The sequence below is a fragment of the Aulostomus chinensis genome, chromosome 21 (assembly GCF_037954235.1).
Source record: "Aulostomus chinensis isolate RoL2024-O1b breed Wild chromosome 21, RoL_Achi_v1.0, whole genome shotgun sequence".
Classification (NCBI taxonomy): Eukaryota; Metazoa; Chordata; class Actinopteri; order Syngnathiformes; family Aulostomidae; genus Aulostomus; species Aulostomus chinensis.
Window position 1 is genome coordinate 18,165,722 of NC_141340.1, and position 17,296 is coordinate 18,183,017.

The window sequence follows — 17,296 nt, forward strand, 5'->3', positions numbered from 1 at the left end:
TGAAACACTCCTAATTGCTCTACAGGAAACTTTTATCTGCTAAACCTATACAGATTCCTGCTCTGTCATATGAACCATTATTTTAATTATTCAGTATGTCTGTGGTGTGTGTGCGTGTGTGTGTGATACTCACAGATATTTGCGGTGCCCTTGGGGATAGGTAAGTAAGAGCCAGCACTCCATGCTCGCCCCTGGTAATTCCTTTTACAGCGACCACAGTCAGGCCCTGTGGTGTTGTGTTCACACTCGCAGCTCAGCTTCTCTTTGTCATATACACAGCTGTTGGCATGAAGGTTGCACTTGCATCTGTCAGTGAGGGAGAGGGGGACAGGGTACAGTTTATAGAGGACATCCATGTCAAAATGTGTGAGAAAAAAAACAACAACAACAACACAGCTTTTAATTTGGTGAACAATGCAACTGAGGAGTGATACGCCCTTGAAGCGAGGTGGCATTGGAACACAGAATGGATAAAAATGATGCTTCTTGAACTTCAAGAGAAGCATGCTCAAAGGAGGCAGGTTATTCTCAAGACAAATCTGGCATCATTATTTTCCTTTCCTTTGTATCCTGTCCACTCGGAAAAGCAGCTCAGTTTTAATTGTCCCACTGGAGGGTGCATGATCGTGGTAAGGTCACAGTCGATAGGTGAGGGAACAAAAGGGTACAAGGAGATGCTGAGGAGAGGCAGCCAAGTTAAATTGTGAACAAGCGTGTAGAAAGTAAAGGCGAGGGCGACGCTAACACGTGCAGGGCGATGAACAGCTCAGTTAGCCAGAGGGCAGCACGGAGCAACGACGTAGCCACATTCTCGATGACAAATTAATATGAGATGAGATCTCACAAGCATATTTTCAGTATGGATAGAGGGACTCCCTTAAGGTGCACTAAATCCTCGCTCACATCCTGCCCACCAGTACATTCATTTAACAATAAACTCAGCAAATTCATTTTCTGCAGTGGCTAGAAGACCATTGAGGGGATATCTATCTGTTAAATTAATTTATGATCTCATCCTTTGCCTCATAAAGTACTCTGAGGGATGTAGAGAACTGCTGAAGTCGATCTGAGCAACTTTCAATCCGTAGATTTTTTTGTTTTTTTTTTTGGACGAACTTTCTAATTTAGTCTGTAAGTGAGGTGAGATTTGTCAACATCAGTGCTACGCAAAGACAACTGGTCCTAAAAGTAAGTGATCATCCAGAGATCGGGCAAAGAAATCTGAAACCGCCATCCCTACCACTGCACCTGAGATGAAATGAATCAAAGCATGGTGGCGGTGGCATTTTTGCAGTCAACTTGGCACGTTGAGGCTTCAGGACGATGGATTACCTCAGCCAAGCAGTATGGAGGCCTTTTACAATTAGTCTCCATTCACTGCAGCTGTTCGGGAAATTACTACAATGTTTGTTGCAGACTTAAAATAATCTTCATATTCATTTGGTATGAGGGCGTATGGCTAATTACCGGATCTTCATTTGAGGTTGAACTATCAATGTGAGCCTTCCTTCGAACTGTTCCAGCTAAAATGTTTGGAGTGCGTAAACCGCAAAAGCCGTAAAAGGACTGAACTTGAGTTCGAAGCAGTCTAAAAACGTACAGGCTAAAAATTGTGATGTTCCTTTAGGTGTAACTTCTGTGCTCTGTCTTTTTGGTGTTGTCCTCAGATTTGAAAGTCCAGAAAAACTGGAGTGAGCGGTTCATTCCTTGACATCTACCGAATCCGCTCAATGTGACACGACGCACACACTAAAGCATCCGCACAAGGAGGTTTGACTTTCAAAGATAACCTTGTTTTTTTCCAAAGTGTGCCGATACCAACACTGGCTGCAGCTTTGAATAAGGACCGACAATCTGACCTCCAACAGGCATCACTCATCTTAGATTAGTGGTGCTGAGTCTGTTTATTTGGGGGGGGGGGGGGGGGGGGCTCCTAAGGCAAATAAATTGGCAGCATTCAAGCTCTTACTTCAAAAGTGTCCTTTCATTCAGCTATTTTTTTGCGGGAGCCAGATGAATGGCATTTCTCTATTTGTTCCTTCGGCATAGGGAGGGAAATGGAAAGGAAGGTGTTGAGGAAGGAGATGACACAGATAGCCCTGCAGACGTGTTCGCTAACATCTTCGTGAGAAACTCCAGTGACAGCCAGGCTTTCTCACCCTGCCCACTCTTCTATACAAAAGCTTAAATGGAAACAAGAATAAATGCATTAATATGAGGGAAGAGCACAGCGTCAAAGCTCTGACTCTCTCTTGACCTTGATACTCAACATGTCTCCATCCAGCTATATATTTCCTGACTTGGATTAGGCTCAGGAAGTCTAATCTATGTAGGTAAAACATCTGGCTTTGCCGAGTTACAAAACTTACGTTCAGTGTCTTGTTCTTTTTAACAAAGAGCACCGCTAATGTGCAAGAGTAATTTAAGGAAACCAATGTAGTGCCAATCTGGGTTCCTCGTGAAGAATGTGGTGTGGTGTGTGTAGCGTGTAACCGAGCCAAGCTGGGTGCGATTTACATAAAAAATTTGGAAATTTTGTTCAACTTTTGTTATTTTGTCTTGTCTGACGTGAGGCTCTTGAGTTCTTTTTCTGACAAAAGGTGTAAGAAGAACACTGATCTGGGAAAGAGTAATTTGTCATTCACGGCAATGACAGGTCTTGTGTGCCAGGCGTCACTTGGACCTGAGAACATGGACAAAAATTCAGTCCCGGTGATGTCAATGTGCATTTCTTCTTTCCAGTAATTGCTTGTTTGCCTGCTGCTGTGTCCAAAAACCCCCCCCCAAAAAACATATTGTTTTTCGTGTTTTCAATGGTGTTTGATTGAATTCTGTTCTGTCCTGTTTTTAACACAAAAAGCGGAGCGTAAACTTTCACAGAACGTGAAACGCATCAGGCTAAAGTCAGGCACAAACAAACAAAAAGCCGTGTGCCACATTTGAGCTGAGTTGGTTACTCGCTTTGACCGGGACTGGTTTCGTACTGAAAAATACCAGCCGGATCAGACCTCACGTTTGTTTTTTTCCGCAGTTTGATGAGGCAGATCTACGAGCAATCTAACAGCTGAATGAATCGTAGGTATCGAGTTGTGTATAATCGTATTTTAGACATGGAGCAATTCAAACGTAATACTAATGCTAATTTTCAGGTCGTATGTGAACATTTGAGCAAAGCTGCAGAATGTTTTTCTTCAAAGCCCCCCAAAAAAAGGTGACAATTCTACATTTAAAAGAACATTATGATATTAACTCAGCTAATTTTACGACAGTGATGGATGTTCAAAGGTGACATTCAACTGATTTAAGTAGGGCATGAAATAACAGGAGTATTGGATTCATATTTGACGACTTTTTTTTTTTTTTTTTGAAATCCAATGATACAAGTTGCCTGTTAGTTTGGGTTTAGCTACACTTTGGTAACAGCTATGTAGTATTTGGTTAAAAATACATAAAGCAGAAATTAAAGGTCACTTTCCAACACCTTCATCCCTCATGCAGAAATCTGCAGTTTAGCCTTTATAGATGTAACTTCAAAACAATTTTGTTCAATTCAGCCAGGCTCATCTGAGGTTTTACTACTGAGTTTTGATCAACACCTCATGCTTCAGCTGTCATCACTATGAGGCATAACTGACGGAGAGGATTGAGTTGTGTTAAAATATCAGGACATTAAAATCAAGTCTTACAAAGCTTTCTTTGCATTTCTGTTAAAAATGTCTGGCTTGTTCACGTGTAATTGTGCGTGTTTTTGTGTGGAGTCCTTTGTGGTTAAACCTTCAGCTTCTTTTAACACAGCCAACATTTTAATCAGTGCCCAGAAGTGATAGCACTGCCAGCATAATGATGGAGACCGCCAGAGAGGCCCGCGGGGTCTCATACCCACCAGCATTGTTGTTCTGCCAGTCAGGAGTGGCTTCAGAATGTGGATACCAGGGGAAGCTTCCTCACTGCGGCAGCATCAACAACTTCAGGAAAATAAGCTTTTATTTTACAGCATTCGAACAGATTTTCTCCAGGTATTACAAACGGATGTGCTGTCATCATGTCCTATTGGAGTCGTTTTAAAAGCTTCGTCTCCTCCTGACTTTGCTTTTGATTTTGTATCCTTCCCTTCATACCTTTCCTATCCATCCACCTATTAGCCAAGCCCTTTTAACGCTGCTCCAATATCTCCTCTTAATAAATATTCATGAAGCGAAGGCATCTTTGTTTTTGTGTGTGTTATAAAACTGATATTGCTCAAGGCATTACTGAGTGTGTCAGCCACCGCATGGGAGGTAAAGGTCCTGATATGTATTCATAAAATTACTCGTGAAGCTATGAGCTCAGACTGCTATACTGGCAAAAAAAAAAAAAGAAGACAGGGACTGGTTTTGATTCCATTCTGTCTTGAAGAATGCAGTGCACTTTTATCAGACATCCGTTTAAAGTTCTCCTTGAAATGTGAGAGACAAAGTAGATTTCACAGTTTTTATTTTTCCTTGTGGAAATTGGACAAACTGTGGAGACTGTGCTGGCCTGGCTCAGAGTGTTTATATTGCACTGTCCTACTGATGACAAACACGTATAAGGCACTGCCCCTCAGACCCTTTTCTTTCAATTTCATCAGCCACTAGTGCTGTGCGATATTACGATATATTTTGTAGTACGATATAAAAGTGTCATCGTTTATATCGTAATTTTAATGCGTAACACGTAACTCGTCACGTTACACATGATTAAAATGACACGTTGTATGAATAAAAGCTAATGTAATTGCAGCAACACGACCGGTACTTCGCGGTAGCATTTTTACGTCACTCGCAACGTCTACGGCACTGACAGCGAAGCTGCCGCATGAGCGCGGAGCTGCCGCATGAGCTCTGAGTTGCCATGGACACCAACAAAAACAACATGGCGGAGATGGAGAAGTTGGCGGTGCAGAGCGTGGTCAGCGTGGTGGAGACAGAAGAAACAGGGCCCGAGGAGGAACTGGTGCCAAAAAAAGCGAACCGAAGTTCTGTTGTTTGGACGTGGTTTGGATTTAAAAAGACTGACACGGACCAGACGACGGTAATATGCAGGACATGCCGCCAACAAGTCGCAACTAGTGGCTCAAACACGTCGAATCTTTTCTACCACTTCCACCACTGCACTTTATTTTATTACTTACTGATTGCACTTGATATTCTTATTTCTGAATGGTATTTGTCCACTGGATATTTGCGTTTTTTTTTTATTCATTTTATTTTTTATTGTATTTTACATATAAAATATGTGTTACATATTTCTAATAAATAAAAGACGAAAAGATAAGAGAAATTTCCATTCATTTCATACATAATTTTAAGAAAAAATACTATATTGGGATATATATCGTTATCGGGATACAAAATTACCTATATCGGGATATAAAGTTTTGTCCATATCGCACAGCACTATTAGCCACCGCTGCATCCAACCAAGTTCATGCTCCAACATTGCTCTGTTTTGCAGCTTCAAAGCCAAAAGTATCAGTCACTTATTAATAGTAATTATCTGGAATCCAAGCATGCAACATCCCCAATGCACCAGACTGCTGAACCCAACAAATTAAGCAGACTAAACTCAACATGGTCCTTAAGCGGGTTAACTAAGTGAAGCAATTAAATTTCAATCTGATGCCCAGGTGTTTTGTATGCAAGCCAACTGGGTCAAATGCTTGGATAATACTTTTCTCCGCTCAAGTCTGCATTTAGCGTCTAAATGAGCGACAACACACCAGGGCTTGTACGGGGCAGGCAGGGATGTGAAGACGTGGCTGGTAAAAAGACCTTGATGTGTGTGGAGGTGATCTGCTGACAGTGGAAGGGATAATTGCACAACACGTACACAGAGGGAAATTTATTGCCTGTATTTTTGTCTCACCTGATCCTCCCAAACACACACAAGCACAGTTCCGTGATACACACTACTAGACTCTTCCCCCATTGACACGTAGCTTGCAGCTGCCGTCTGTGTCCTGCTCCGTGTGTTACCTAATTGCCTCCTCTACCACTCCCCCCCCAGGCTTGCGATGTATTGTGGAAAGTGGAAAGGAGTGAGATCTTCGCTCAAGCTCCCCTGGGATGTACCTCAGCCCCCAAACTCCCCATAATTATATCCTTTTTCCTCACCCCCTGCTCTATGCCTCTCTAGTATGTGGTTTGAGAAAAGTGGGCAGTTGGAAAGCATCTAATACTCCCTTCTCCGATATAAATCTTCAATCTATTGCCATGAATAAATTTATTTACACAATCACTTATAAAGCGACTTTGTAAGCAGTTCAGTAAATATACGCCCCAATTTTGCAGGATTACATGGATGACCAGATTAATGACCACATTTTCAGCCAGCACCACTGACACAAATCTACTGATTAATTCCGTCTTTCAGTAGCGGTCCTATAGAAACCCTGGTTCACTGACATAAAAATATGGTGGTCGGTTAATGATGTTTGGTATTTTACAAAACCCGATTTGATATTCGTCAACACCTCAATTCACTGGTGGAAAATACGATTTTATGATTGGGTTGCAGTTCCACAAAACACTTGAAGTTGGAGAAACATTGCTGGTTGGATCCAGTGTCATCACTTGGCTATTTTCCTTTTTTTTACATGCCTTTCTTCATTTTATAACTCTTGGACCGATGATTTGTTGCATCACTCTGCAAAATCTTCTCGTACATATTTACAAATTAAGAACCGTGAAAAAAAAAAGCCCATTTCTATTGTTATCACCCCTAGTCGTGTTCAAACAGTGGTCACTGATTGTGTGCATGACAAGGCATGATTTCTTTCTTTTTTTTCCTCATATTACTGTGAATCTATGTAACGTAGCAGGAACAACCTTTTTAGATCATTGACTAAATGCCATCACTTTACTGGATTTAGCGCCAATGAATCACCCAACTCACTGCAGACAAACGTAACCCACACCGAATACTGGTTAGGTTACAAGATGCCCAGTCGCTCGCACTGTATCGGCGAATGTGCGTTGGTACCAACCACAACCCAAACCTGGTCACTGACTCAGACTTTATGTCGAACAACTGTAGCCGCTGCCTGTGTCGGACCGGGGACGTGGCTTGCCCACCACAACAGAGGAATTGATCAGTTTTGATCGACACAGTTTCAGAGGCGTCGTCATATAGTTTTAGCAAAGGATGTGCCACGACCACAAGGGTTGGGTTCATGGGAATTGACGGCTGTATATTGGAATTCACTGGACTACGTGGAAATGAATGGGAATACATAAATATCATGAAAAATAACATAAATTGACTGAATATTTTTGGGTCATTCTAAGAGGCTTCATAAAGATTGGTTACGCTCTCATTGTACCATCTGAGATAAGTCAGAACAGAGACATTATTGTAGAACCATTAAACAATGAAGTTAAACTCTTTTAGACAATTGAGCAATCAGACAAAGCACCTGCGATTTTGGTATATGACGTGTTTCTGCTGGTAAAAGTATTAATTGAAAAAAAAAACTTTCTGTTAAAGAAAACTAGATGTGCAGATGTGACACTTTTTATTTCCCATTTATATTTTTGGGTAGGCACACCGTCACTGCTGGGACAGCCTTAAATATTTTAATCTATTTCAACAGCTGGCAAACAAAGAGACACATGGGAGGTCGATGATATTTCGAGGCCACACAAGGCAGCGAGTGATCGCAAAACAGTTTAGAGACACAACACACATTAACAAGTTATTTACCACCGGGCAGATAAGTCTCAAAAGAAGGTTATGACTGCTTATTTGTATTGCCTGTGAATGTGCTTGGGTTTACAGCAGCTCATTGACTCAATTAGAAATGTGATATGCTTAAGTTCTTGTGACACGCAGCAGTGGCTTAGGTGGCTAGTTTGAAAATTAAAGCATGGTTTTAAGATTGTTTTTGTGAGTGGATCCTGCTCTGTCGTATGGGTTTTGATCTAAAAACAATAAATACATAAACAATATATTCTATCTGTGGGCGGCACGGTGGTGCAGTGGTCAGCACTGTGGCCTCACAGCAAGAAGGTTCCTGATTCGAGTCCCGGCTCCAGCACAGGATCTTTCTGTGTGGAGTCTCCATGTTCTCCCTGTTCCTGTGTGGGTTCTCTCTGGTACTCCAGCTTCCTCCCACAGTCCAAAGACATCAAGAGGGGACGAGGCTGATTGATACTCTAAATTGACCGTAGGTGTGACTGTGAGTGTGAATGGTTGTCTGTCTCTATGTGTTGGTCCTGTGATGGACTGGTGACCTGTCCAGGGTGAACCCCGCCTCTCACCTGAAGGCTGCTGGGATAGGCTCCACCCTTAACACGATAAGAAAATGGATGGGTTTTCTATCTAAAAACAATATCTTGGGTCTAATCGAAGTCATTAGATGTTGATATTTGTTTGAATGTGGGTTGTGACCTTACATGAACAAAATCCAATGGGGACAGCACCTACTGCAAAAGTCATCCATCGATCCACTGTCAACAGCTGATCCTGTTTCAGAGTGCAATTTAGTAAGCAACAGAATCACTTCAGCTGCAGTCAGAATTTTTTGAATGAGACTAAGAGAAAACAATGCTGGTAATTAAACATTGCTGCTTTTACTTTGAATGCAAGATTGTTGCAATGGATTATGCCTGAGAGGGAAGACAGAACAAAAACAAGGACTATTGACATAAAAAAGGGTCAAAGTTCACTTGACAAATTTCTCATCCTTTCTGTCGATAATTATGTATTATTAGATGTATTATTGACACAGTGACAGATATTTTAACATCAGTAGTTATGAATTTATTAATTCTTTGACATTGAATTGATGTCCAGTATTAGCGGAGATGGCTTCTACATTAAAGCCAACACTATTTTTATATATTTTGTGACCCATGTCATCAACCCACTACTTTGTCTCTGGTTCCCTGCTTGAGGTAAATGTGCCGCCCGCCTGCATCAATCCATCCTCACCATCCATCTATCGAATCCTCAGCATTACTAATGCATGGAGTTGGACATGCTATCCAAGCAGGAGTCAATCAGGAGGTCTTTACTGGCTGTGACATGCCAAGCCAGCTCAATAGAATCGACATGCTGGGCCTCACTGATACAGCTTTCAGCTAAAGACTATTGGCTGTGGACCCAGTGACAGAGAGAGCGAGCCAGCTCCATCACTGGTATCATAGTGCTGTACAGATTCAAGGTGAGGCCAGGTGGAGAAGTGACATTAAGCTGTCTTGTCATTTCATAAACGACAACACTGATGAAGCCCTATAAGGAAGCAAGTCCTGGAAGACCCTGGAACATTGATCAGTTTGGGTCAGAAAATTGTGCTCACTGAGAGAGGTTCGACTGCATTTGACCTCTGTTGGCCTGTGTTTGTACAGGAAGGCAGTGAGCATCTTATCGTATCAAATCCAAAAAAATTTTCATGAATAAACTGTCGTTTTTTTCACTAATGTCTCTATTTACCTCATTAATTTATCAAAAATGAATTACCTGCAGCACAATAAAACAGTGTGTGTTATATTTTATATGTGTTAGACAAAGAGAAACAATGTTGTTTCTGTTCTAGTGTCACTATTAAGAGTCACAAGCGACCCGAAGGAAAAGGTATTTAAAAATGCAACAACAACTACTGATGAGCAAGAAGACTTGACAACAACGAAGCCATGCATTGTCATTTGTCATTCTTCATTTTCCCCATCAAACAGCACCCTAATTAAAGCCCCTGCTATTCCTTGTTAATGTTACCAGCCGTTGAATTCTGGCCACCCTCTCATTTGTTACTTAATACCGATGTCTGGAGCAGACGTTTCCCACCAGGGGCCATAATCTGAAACCAGGGCAGGACCCAAAGAGCAGGTGTAATTGCAGAAAATGTTGGCAGTTTCCCAGACAGCAGAGGGGTTAACTCTAAGCTCTCCTAGCGGCATTTTTCCCCTTCAAACCTGGGGCGAGGCTCCTTAATGGCTAAGGTGGTTTCTGTGTTCACTATTTTTGTTGAGAATGAAAGACCCTCTGATGGGCGACATGATTAAATAAGAGGCGAGGACTGGAGAGGTGGTTTGCAGTTTATACGTGTGCGTGTAAAAAGGGAGGAGACAATGGGTACTATGAAACACACGAGGCAAAAAATGAAGAATATATGGCACATGCACGTTTCAGTACGACAAAGATGCAATTCTTTTACTACGTAGTGTATTGAACAGCTGCAAATCATGGTTATTTTTCATCATTGATTCCTTCCTCTATTAATGGATTTGGTCTTGAAAAGGCAAAAAAAAACAACAACAAAAAAACCCAGAAATCTGTTATTTTGTATCCAATGTATTAAACAATTTCTGATGATCTGTTGCGGATCTTTTAAGTCCAACTGATATTGGATTTGTTGTGGTCTTGTAGTGATCTGTTCAAGTACTATCATGTAAGAAGTCATTAATAACATACATGCATTTCCTTTGTTTATTGTTTTTAAGGGTCCCAACAGCTATGCTTTCTGGGGGTGGAGTTGGGTGTTTGCAGTCTCCTCTCATAGAGACCGCAAACACCCAACTTTTTACCAAAACTGATCTAATTTTTAATGAACGCAAATAGAGTAAATAAAAGTTCAAAATAATACTGATGATGACGATAGTAATAAACGGAATGACCATGACAAAATTGACCATTTAAATAATAACCATAATATGTAAGATAGAATGTTTTGAGAACGAATAAATGACGTTTCTTGTAATAAGCAGAATCCTTTTTAATTCAAAATCGAGCAATATGTTGGATGTTGTGGCAAAATTTTATCTTAACTTTTCAGCCCTTCTTTTTCGATTGAAGACTGTACGTCAGAAATATCAGGCTATTTAACTTCAAGCTGGAACTGAAATACTGAAAATCTCTCTCGATCTCGCAAATATAAAAAGAGAACAAAAAAAATGAAAGAAACAAAAACGAACTACAGGACAAGGTCTCAATCAGCGGCACTACACATTCATAGAGGAAATTCATCCGCCACATCAAGCACTGCATACCCTCTAGGGCAGGGGCTCCAAAGTCTTTTCAGCTCTAAACCGAAAACAGAAATTTGGAGAGTCCCCAGGACCCAACATAACGTCACTGCATTAATCAGCAACTAGCGAGTAAGCCATCATTACCATGGCAACCATTACACATACAGTAAAAATGGCCACCACTCACACACAGACACACAAAAACACAGACAACGAAATCCTACCCATATCTCTCTCCAGCTGTCCCTCTCTCGTCTATCCGTCCCTTACTCTGTCGCTCTTCTCTTTTTTATCTTCTCTTCTATAAGAAGGTTGAATGTCTAAATCACTTGCCTAATCCATAAAGCCATCAAACGCCCTTCCAGATAACGCTAACATTACCATGAGCGTGCTTGCAGCACATTATCGTCCAACTAGCTAACGAAAGTAAACCAGTGCAACTAGTCACATGAAGCTAACAATTCAAATGCAACACAAACACAGTGTAACTTTAAAGTTAAATTACTTACTTTCCCCACTGTCAAAGCAAAAATTCCTCACCCCTTCTTTACAAAAGAAAAAAAAAAGTTTGGCTTGTCATAATGCTGATGGCGCTTAGTTTGGAGGTTTCCCTCCATTTTGTGGAGTTTCAAACTTTTGTTGCTCAACAACCATCCACAGACAACACACACTGAGGCTTCTCCTGTGCGTTTGTAAAGGCTTCTGTAAAGCCAACTTTTAAGAAGTCGTCCTTGTATTTTCATTTAAAGAACATCACGCAAGTTGCGTTGTAATATTATCACTTGCACGTCAGCATGCGTACCTTGAGGGCACACACAGGTGAACTGAACTCACCATAGGGGAGTGGAGGGTGCAAAGAGAATTAGAGAGATACACAGTGAGGTGGACATCTGAGCTGAACCCCGCAGACTGAAAAAGCACACTATTTTAATTTTGAATATAATTTCACCGAAGTGTTACGAATTTTACTCAACCAACTGGCGACCCCATGAAAACCGGTCAGCGACTCTTAGTTTGGGAAGGCTGCTTTCGTGCAATGTGACCCTGGGAGGTAACTTGTGGCCAGCTGAGAAAAACAGACCCAATTGACCTACATCAGCAGCCATCATCATGCTCCAGTAAGTCACATACCTTACCAGAGAAGCAAATGTCTGGAAAATTCAATAGAGCACTTTTTCTTTGTTTGATTGTTATTCTTCCCCTCTTTTGTTATTTGCAGCTCTATTGTATGATCCTGTTCTGCTCGAAGGCGAATGCACCATTGGATGGCCATACATAATGAGCGTCTACATTCAGTGGCCTTTTGCGAAAAGATAACTCGCTCAGGATCGCTTTTCATGATTCAATGACTGCATTATTGAGCAGTTTTTATTCATCACTCTGTGTCCTCTTCAGATCAGAATCAAATATCTCGCTCCGGAAGGTTTAGGATCTTCCATAACAGCATTGTCACAATGTGTGTGTGTGTGTGTGTGTGTGTGTGTAAGGTGAACAGAAACAGTATGATGACACCGTCAACATGTCCCCGTATATTTAGGAAGGCCCTATATGCTTCAGGTTGTCTCATCTCGCCCTTTATGATACGGCTCACTCCATGAGACATCTTGATGTCTGGAACAATGGACAACTCTTTTCTTCTAATTTAATAACTTACCATATCTTTCATTCAGCAGATCAGTGGGAGCCGCTGGGTGATCCTTTAATAGCAGATGTGATTTCAGGTCTCACTCGTGCTTCCTTCACAGTTAAAAGTCACAGTGCCTTTGAGGCAAAAGTAGTGCAGCGAGTGCAGCCGACAAAAGGACGTTTTCTTGGTCACAATACATGATTCTAAATAAGCTTTGTTGCTAACTTTGTCTGTCTGAGGGCGAACGTTGCACAGCAAGATTTTTAAAGTAAATAAAAGCGGGTACTGGCTGCTACTGCGGCAACAAAGTTGGAGCAGCCACAGAACCAAACAGTCAAGTTGCAGGGCAGATACCAAAGCACAGAAGTGAAGGATGCCACAAAGCTTCAGAGCTCTGGGGAACAGACGAGTTGGGAGATACTGGATGTAGATACCAGCAGTGGCAGCATGTTGTTGTTTTCATCTTATGAATCTTTTGGTGTGTGTGCATGGGTGGGTGTGTATCACCATGGCAAAAGGTGGTCTGTGGACAGACAGTGACGATAAAATCAGAACTGTGCCTGGAAGGCGAGTAGCTGCAGGTTTCAAAAGTAGGACCAAGGTACCTGCAGCAGGGGGCGAGGTCGTAGGACACACAGATGTGCAGAAAGGCCATTATTTGTGTCTGTATTGAAACTTACACATCGCTGACAGGAAAGTGTGGGGTTCAGACAGCCTCAAACTCACAAATAGTATGGTCACTTGTTGGGAGTTGGGTGGACAGATGCTGTAATATGTTAAACAACTTTACCTCTGCTGAACGTTCTAATATTGTACAAGTTACGAGGCTAAAGAGTGAGCCTAATCTCCTCAAAAGCCTTCCTATTTCACAGCATTGCATTTTAATGATGACAAATCCCAGCTGGTCAAATACTGATGCTTTTTTACTCCCCGGGGGTTCTTATATGAACACACCAGGCGCTTTGGTGTCCGTATGAGATGTGGCTGCTAAAAAGCTACACCTTCAGTGTCAACATGTCTGAATCTAAATCATGTCAGACACACTCTGATGTCAATACGTAGTGAGAAAGTCTGAATTGAGTTCTGTCAAGGTTGCCACAGTGGCCGGAGTAAGAGGTAGTTGCCAGCCCGGTGGGCATCATCAGTACGAGAAGGAGTTATACTGGCAGAGCTAAAGGAGATGTGCTGAGGTCCTCCCCCGGTCAAACTTTCCATCACTGATTGCACGTAAAGTTAAGCACAGATAACTTTGTGAATAAAATACCCCGCAAATCAGTTGTGGAAAATATCGAAACAGACTCCTGTTTTAAAAGGTATTTGTTTTTACTTTTCAAAGCTCGACTCTTGTGATAATAGGTTCTAACTCTTAAGAGATAGGGATGTTATGTCAAGGTCACGATAAAAAGCCTTGTTATGTAGAGGTAATGAGATGAGTACCCCATTAACGGAAGGCAATGGCATTAAAAAAGCAGTTACAAATACAGCCTTTCACAGCTTCCAGAAGATACATTCCTTGTATTTTGTACATTTTAGAAAACGGCATCGCGATGCAGTTGTATTAGTGATGAAGAGTGCAACCAAGTAGACTGCTGCTGGATCTGAATGCCACCATGCGGAATAGTTCGATCTTATCACACTACTAATCCCACAGACACACTTGTTTACATTCCTGTAGGATATCTAGTGCGATTGAGACTTTGACGGGAGCGTATTGTGCATTTTCTGGTGTAATTTCCAATGCAAGTGCTGCCAACATTTCCACCAGCCTCTTTGTCACTGACTCATCAGTGTGGTGTGGGGGCCATGAGTGAAGGAGAGGTCAATGAGGGGATTAGTCATGAAACCCTGACAGTAGGGCCCATTATGAGGATGAGTACAGCCGACAAAGACGGGGAGAAGACATGTTGAAAAAGGCCTTTGCATTAATGAAATGGGTCACCACATGAATGTTGAATGTGATCGTCGACAGTGAGGAAGAGAGAATGCCTCTGGTATGGCTGGCTCCTGCAAGCCCCGTTCTGTACCAATGTAGGAAATTGGCTTCCCTGACTTGTAGATAAAAGGGCTTTATGAGAAATAAGATCAGAAAACAGCTCAGTGCAACTGTTGGGTTTTGTCATGATTTTATGTGACTCAATAGTAAACAGTAAGGAATCCCTCGGCTTTTATGGTGAGATTAATTTATGAATCACGAAGGCAGTGTGTGTGTGTGTGTGTGTGTGTGTGTGTGTGTGTGTGTGTGTGTGTGTGTGTGTGTGTGTGTGTGTGTTACATGCCGAATTTAATTTATGGAAAAAATATGGGATATAATTATCAATTGGAGCGTGCATTTTCATAAATGCAAAAAAACACATGCAACCACTTCTACTGTCTCATCAGTCGGTGCGCATCAACAGTGAAGTCCTCATCTCATAAATTATTATGAGCTATAAGGTCGGTATAAACTACTCTGAAGGGAGAAAACAAGTTGCTTGATCTCTGAGAACAGGAAAGGGATTTATTGAGGCGTTGTGCCTGCTTCTCCTCTGCTCTGCTGATAAAAATCTCTATGTCACTTGTAGCTCTGGTCTCCATATCTCCGGACTCAGTCGATTCCTCTGGCCTGTGATAAATAGTGAGGTGCAGCTTCTGTTGGTTCAGTCTCAGTGACTTGGATGCTTATCACTAGATTTTGTTTTAAAATACTGTAAGTTTCATAGAAAAAAAAATCTGTGTGTGTTTTTACAAAAAGTTAGATGACGAACAAAGAAGTATGAATATCTATTTTATCATTTACGCATATGAGCCGAAGAACCTTCCATAAATGATCCCTGGAGTCTGGTCTAAGGCGTGTGACACAAGTGTCTTTGGTCAAATCCATTTAAATGTGTTAAAGGGTAAATAATCTGGGCACAAATTCTAGTCTCGCAATTAATCATTACATGTCGTATTTGTGCTGCCGTGCCTCCCTGTCTGTATAACGTGAAGGCGCGCCTAAGTGGGTCCTCATGGCTCACGAGCGTCACTGATTCAACTCCCCTAAAAAATTTGAACCCTTCACTGGACGGCATTGCATGGCAGTGTGAGAGTAGGAGTGATCAGGTGAATGAGGCAACATTGTAAAGGGCTTTGAGTGCCATAAAGGTAGAAAAATACATTAGATAGGGTCAATTTCTCATGCTGCCTACTTAATTCACTTAGTGTCAGTAGTAGCAGGCTAGGTGGGTGTAAGCCACACAGTGAGAAAAATAAAAATAACTTCATGTTGAAAAAAATATCTGAATGGTTCTGGGGTTACTTTGCTTTAGAGTTCATGTCAATATTGATAATCTTGAATAAATCAATTACTGATCAAGCTTTAATTTTGTGTTCAGGATTTATATTTCTACAACAGCTAAACTAAATATCAATTATTAAATATTATAGCAGGATTATCACAAGTAAGTAGCCTACAAATTTGACAGTAATTGCTCTGAAATTGCCTTTTCTCATCTCCATTTCATCTGACTTAAAACCAAACAGAAGGATCTCTATTTTCAACCGGGTGCCTTTGTTGACACAAACAGAAGCTTCTATAGGTAGTCTCTTCAAAATACTGCTTTTGTGGCGAACTTCAATCAGACGGGAAAACAACTGTGAGCAAACACACTGTTGTTGTGTTGTGAATATTAAAAAAAAAAAAAAAGAAATATCATGGGCTTTATGATAGTACAGCACAATGGCTTTAAGCTGGATTGTCTGTGGAAATGGGCAACTCAGCAAACAGAGACTAAGCATTCAAAATCCAGCCTTCTTTCATCCTGCCATTGGTATGTGAATGTGGTAAGCGGTGGAGGGAAAGATGCAGGTTTTAAAAGGCAAGAAGTATCTATGCTCAGGAAAAAAAAAAAAAAAAATATATATATATATATATATATATATATAGTTCAGACATGCAAACAGTCTGGGACATGAAAGTCCACCTTGATCTTCATCACACTCATGTTCACAAAGAAGAGATAAAATATTCCTCTCTGACAGATGCCCTTGAACACAGAATCTAAAGTTTGTGCTTGCTACAACAAAACAATGATAGATTTCTTCTCAAAATGCCTGCACGACACAGGACATTGCTCAAGTTGTTTCATCTTCTGAACAGAGGGACCTCGGAGACATGTTTTTCACTTTTCTATTAGACTTAAGTCTGCATGTGTTTATTTTATAGGTCACCGCTCAGACAAACATGACCATCAGGGTGTCTGATGTTCAAAACCAACCTGTGAGGTAACGTCTGTTCAAAACATACGAGCGGAATACGTGTCTCTTCTGGTCCCACATGTATCAAATGTGTTTTATAAACTGGATCTCTCTTCATGATGAGTACGTGGAACAACAGTGTAATGATTTGATTGATATGAGCAGGGATCAATCAATAAAATTCAGGCGCTTACCTAAAATTAAATATGTGATTTCTCTGTGGCGTCACGGAGATAAATGCCAGTTTCTCTGTTACCTATGAGTGTAGTTTATCTAAGATTCACAGTCTTAAGCATTCAGTTCTTCCATGTCTCTTATTTTACAGATCCAAGCGTAAGAGATGACAGTATACCACTTTAAAGATTCACAAGGTATGTAAATTATACAATAGTGCTAGGTGGAAATGGATTTAAAGAAAAAAAATGCATTGTGTCTTTGTATGTAAATTCAAACTTTAGAAATGTCTGGC

At 41.1% G+C, this 17,296-nt stretch overlaps 1 protein-coding gene across 7 annotated transcripts in view; it reads right to left on the bottom strand.

The window, feature by feature from the left end:
- Positions 1-17,296, bottom strand: part of ntng1a (netrin g1a) — a 122,525-nt gene that overhangs the window by 37,057 nt on the left and 68,172 nt on the right. For all 7 annotated transcript variants that reach the window (XM_086190861.1, XM_086190860.1, XM_086190862.1 and 4 more), the window contains exon 4: positions 134-306. In XM_086190861.1, coding sequence (XP_086046987.1) covers positions 134-306 — 173 coding nt within the window. The remainder of the gene's footprint in view (positions 1-133; positions 307-17,296) is intronic.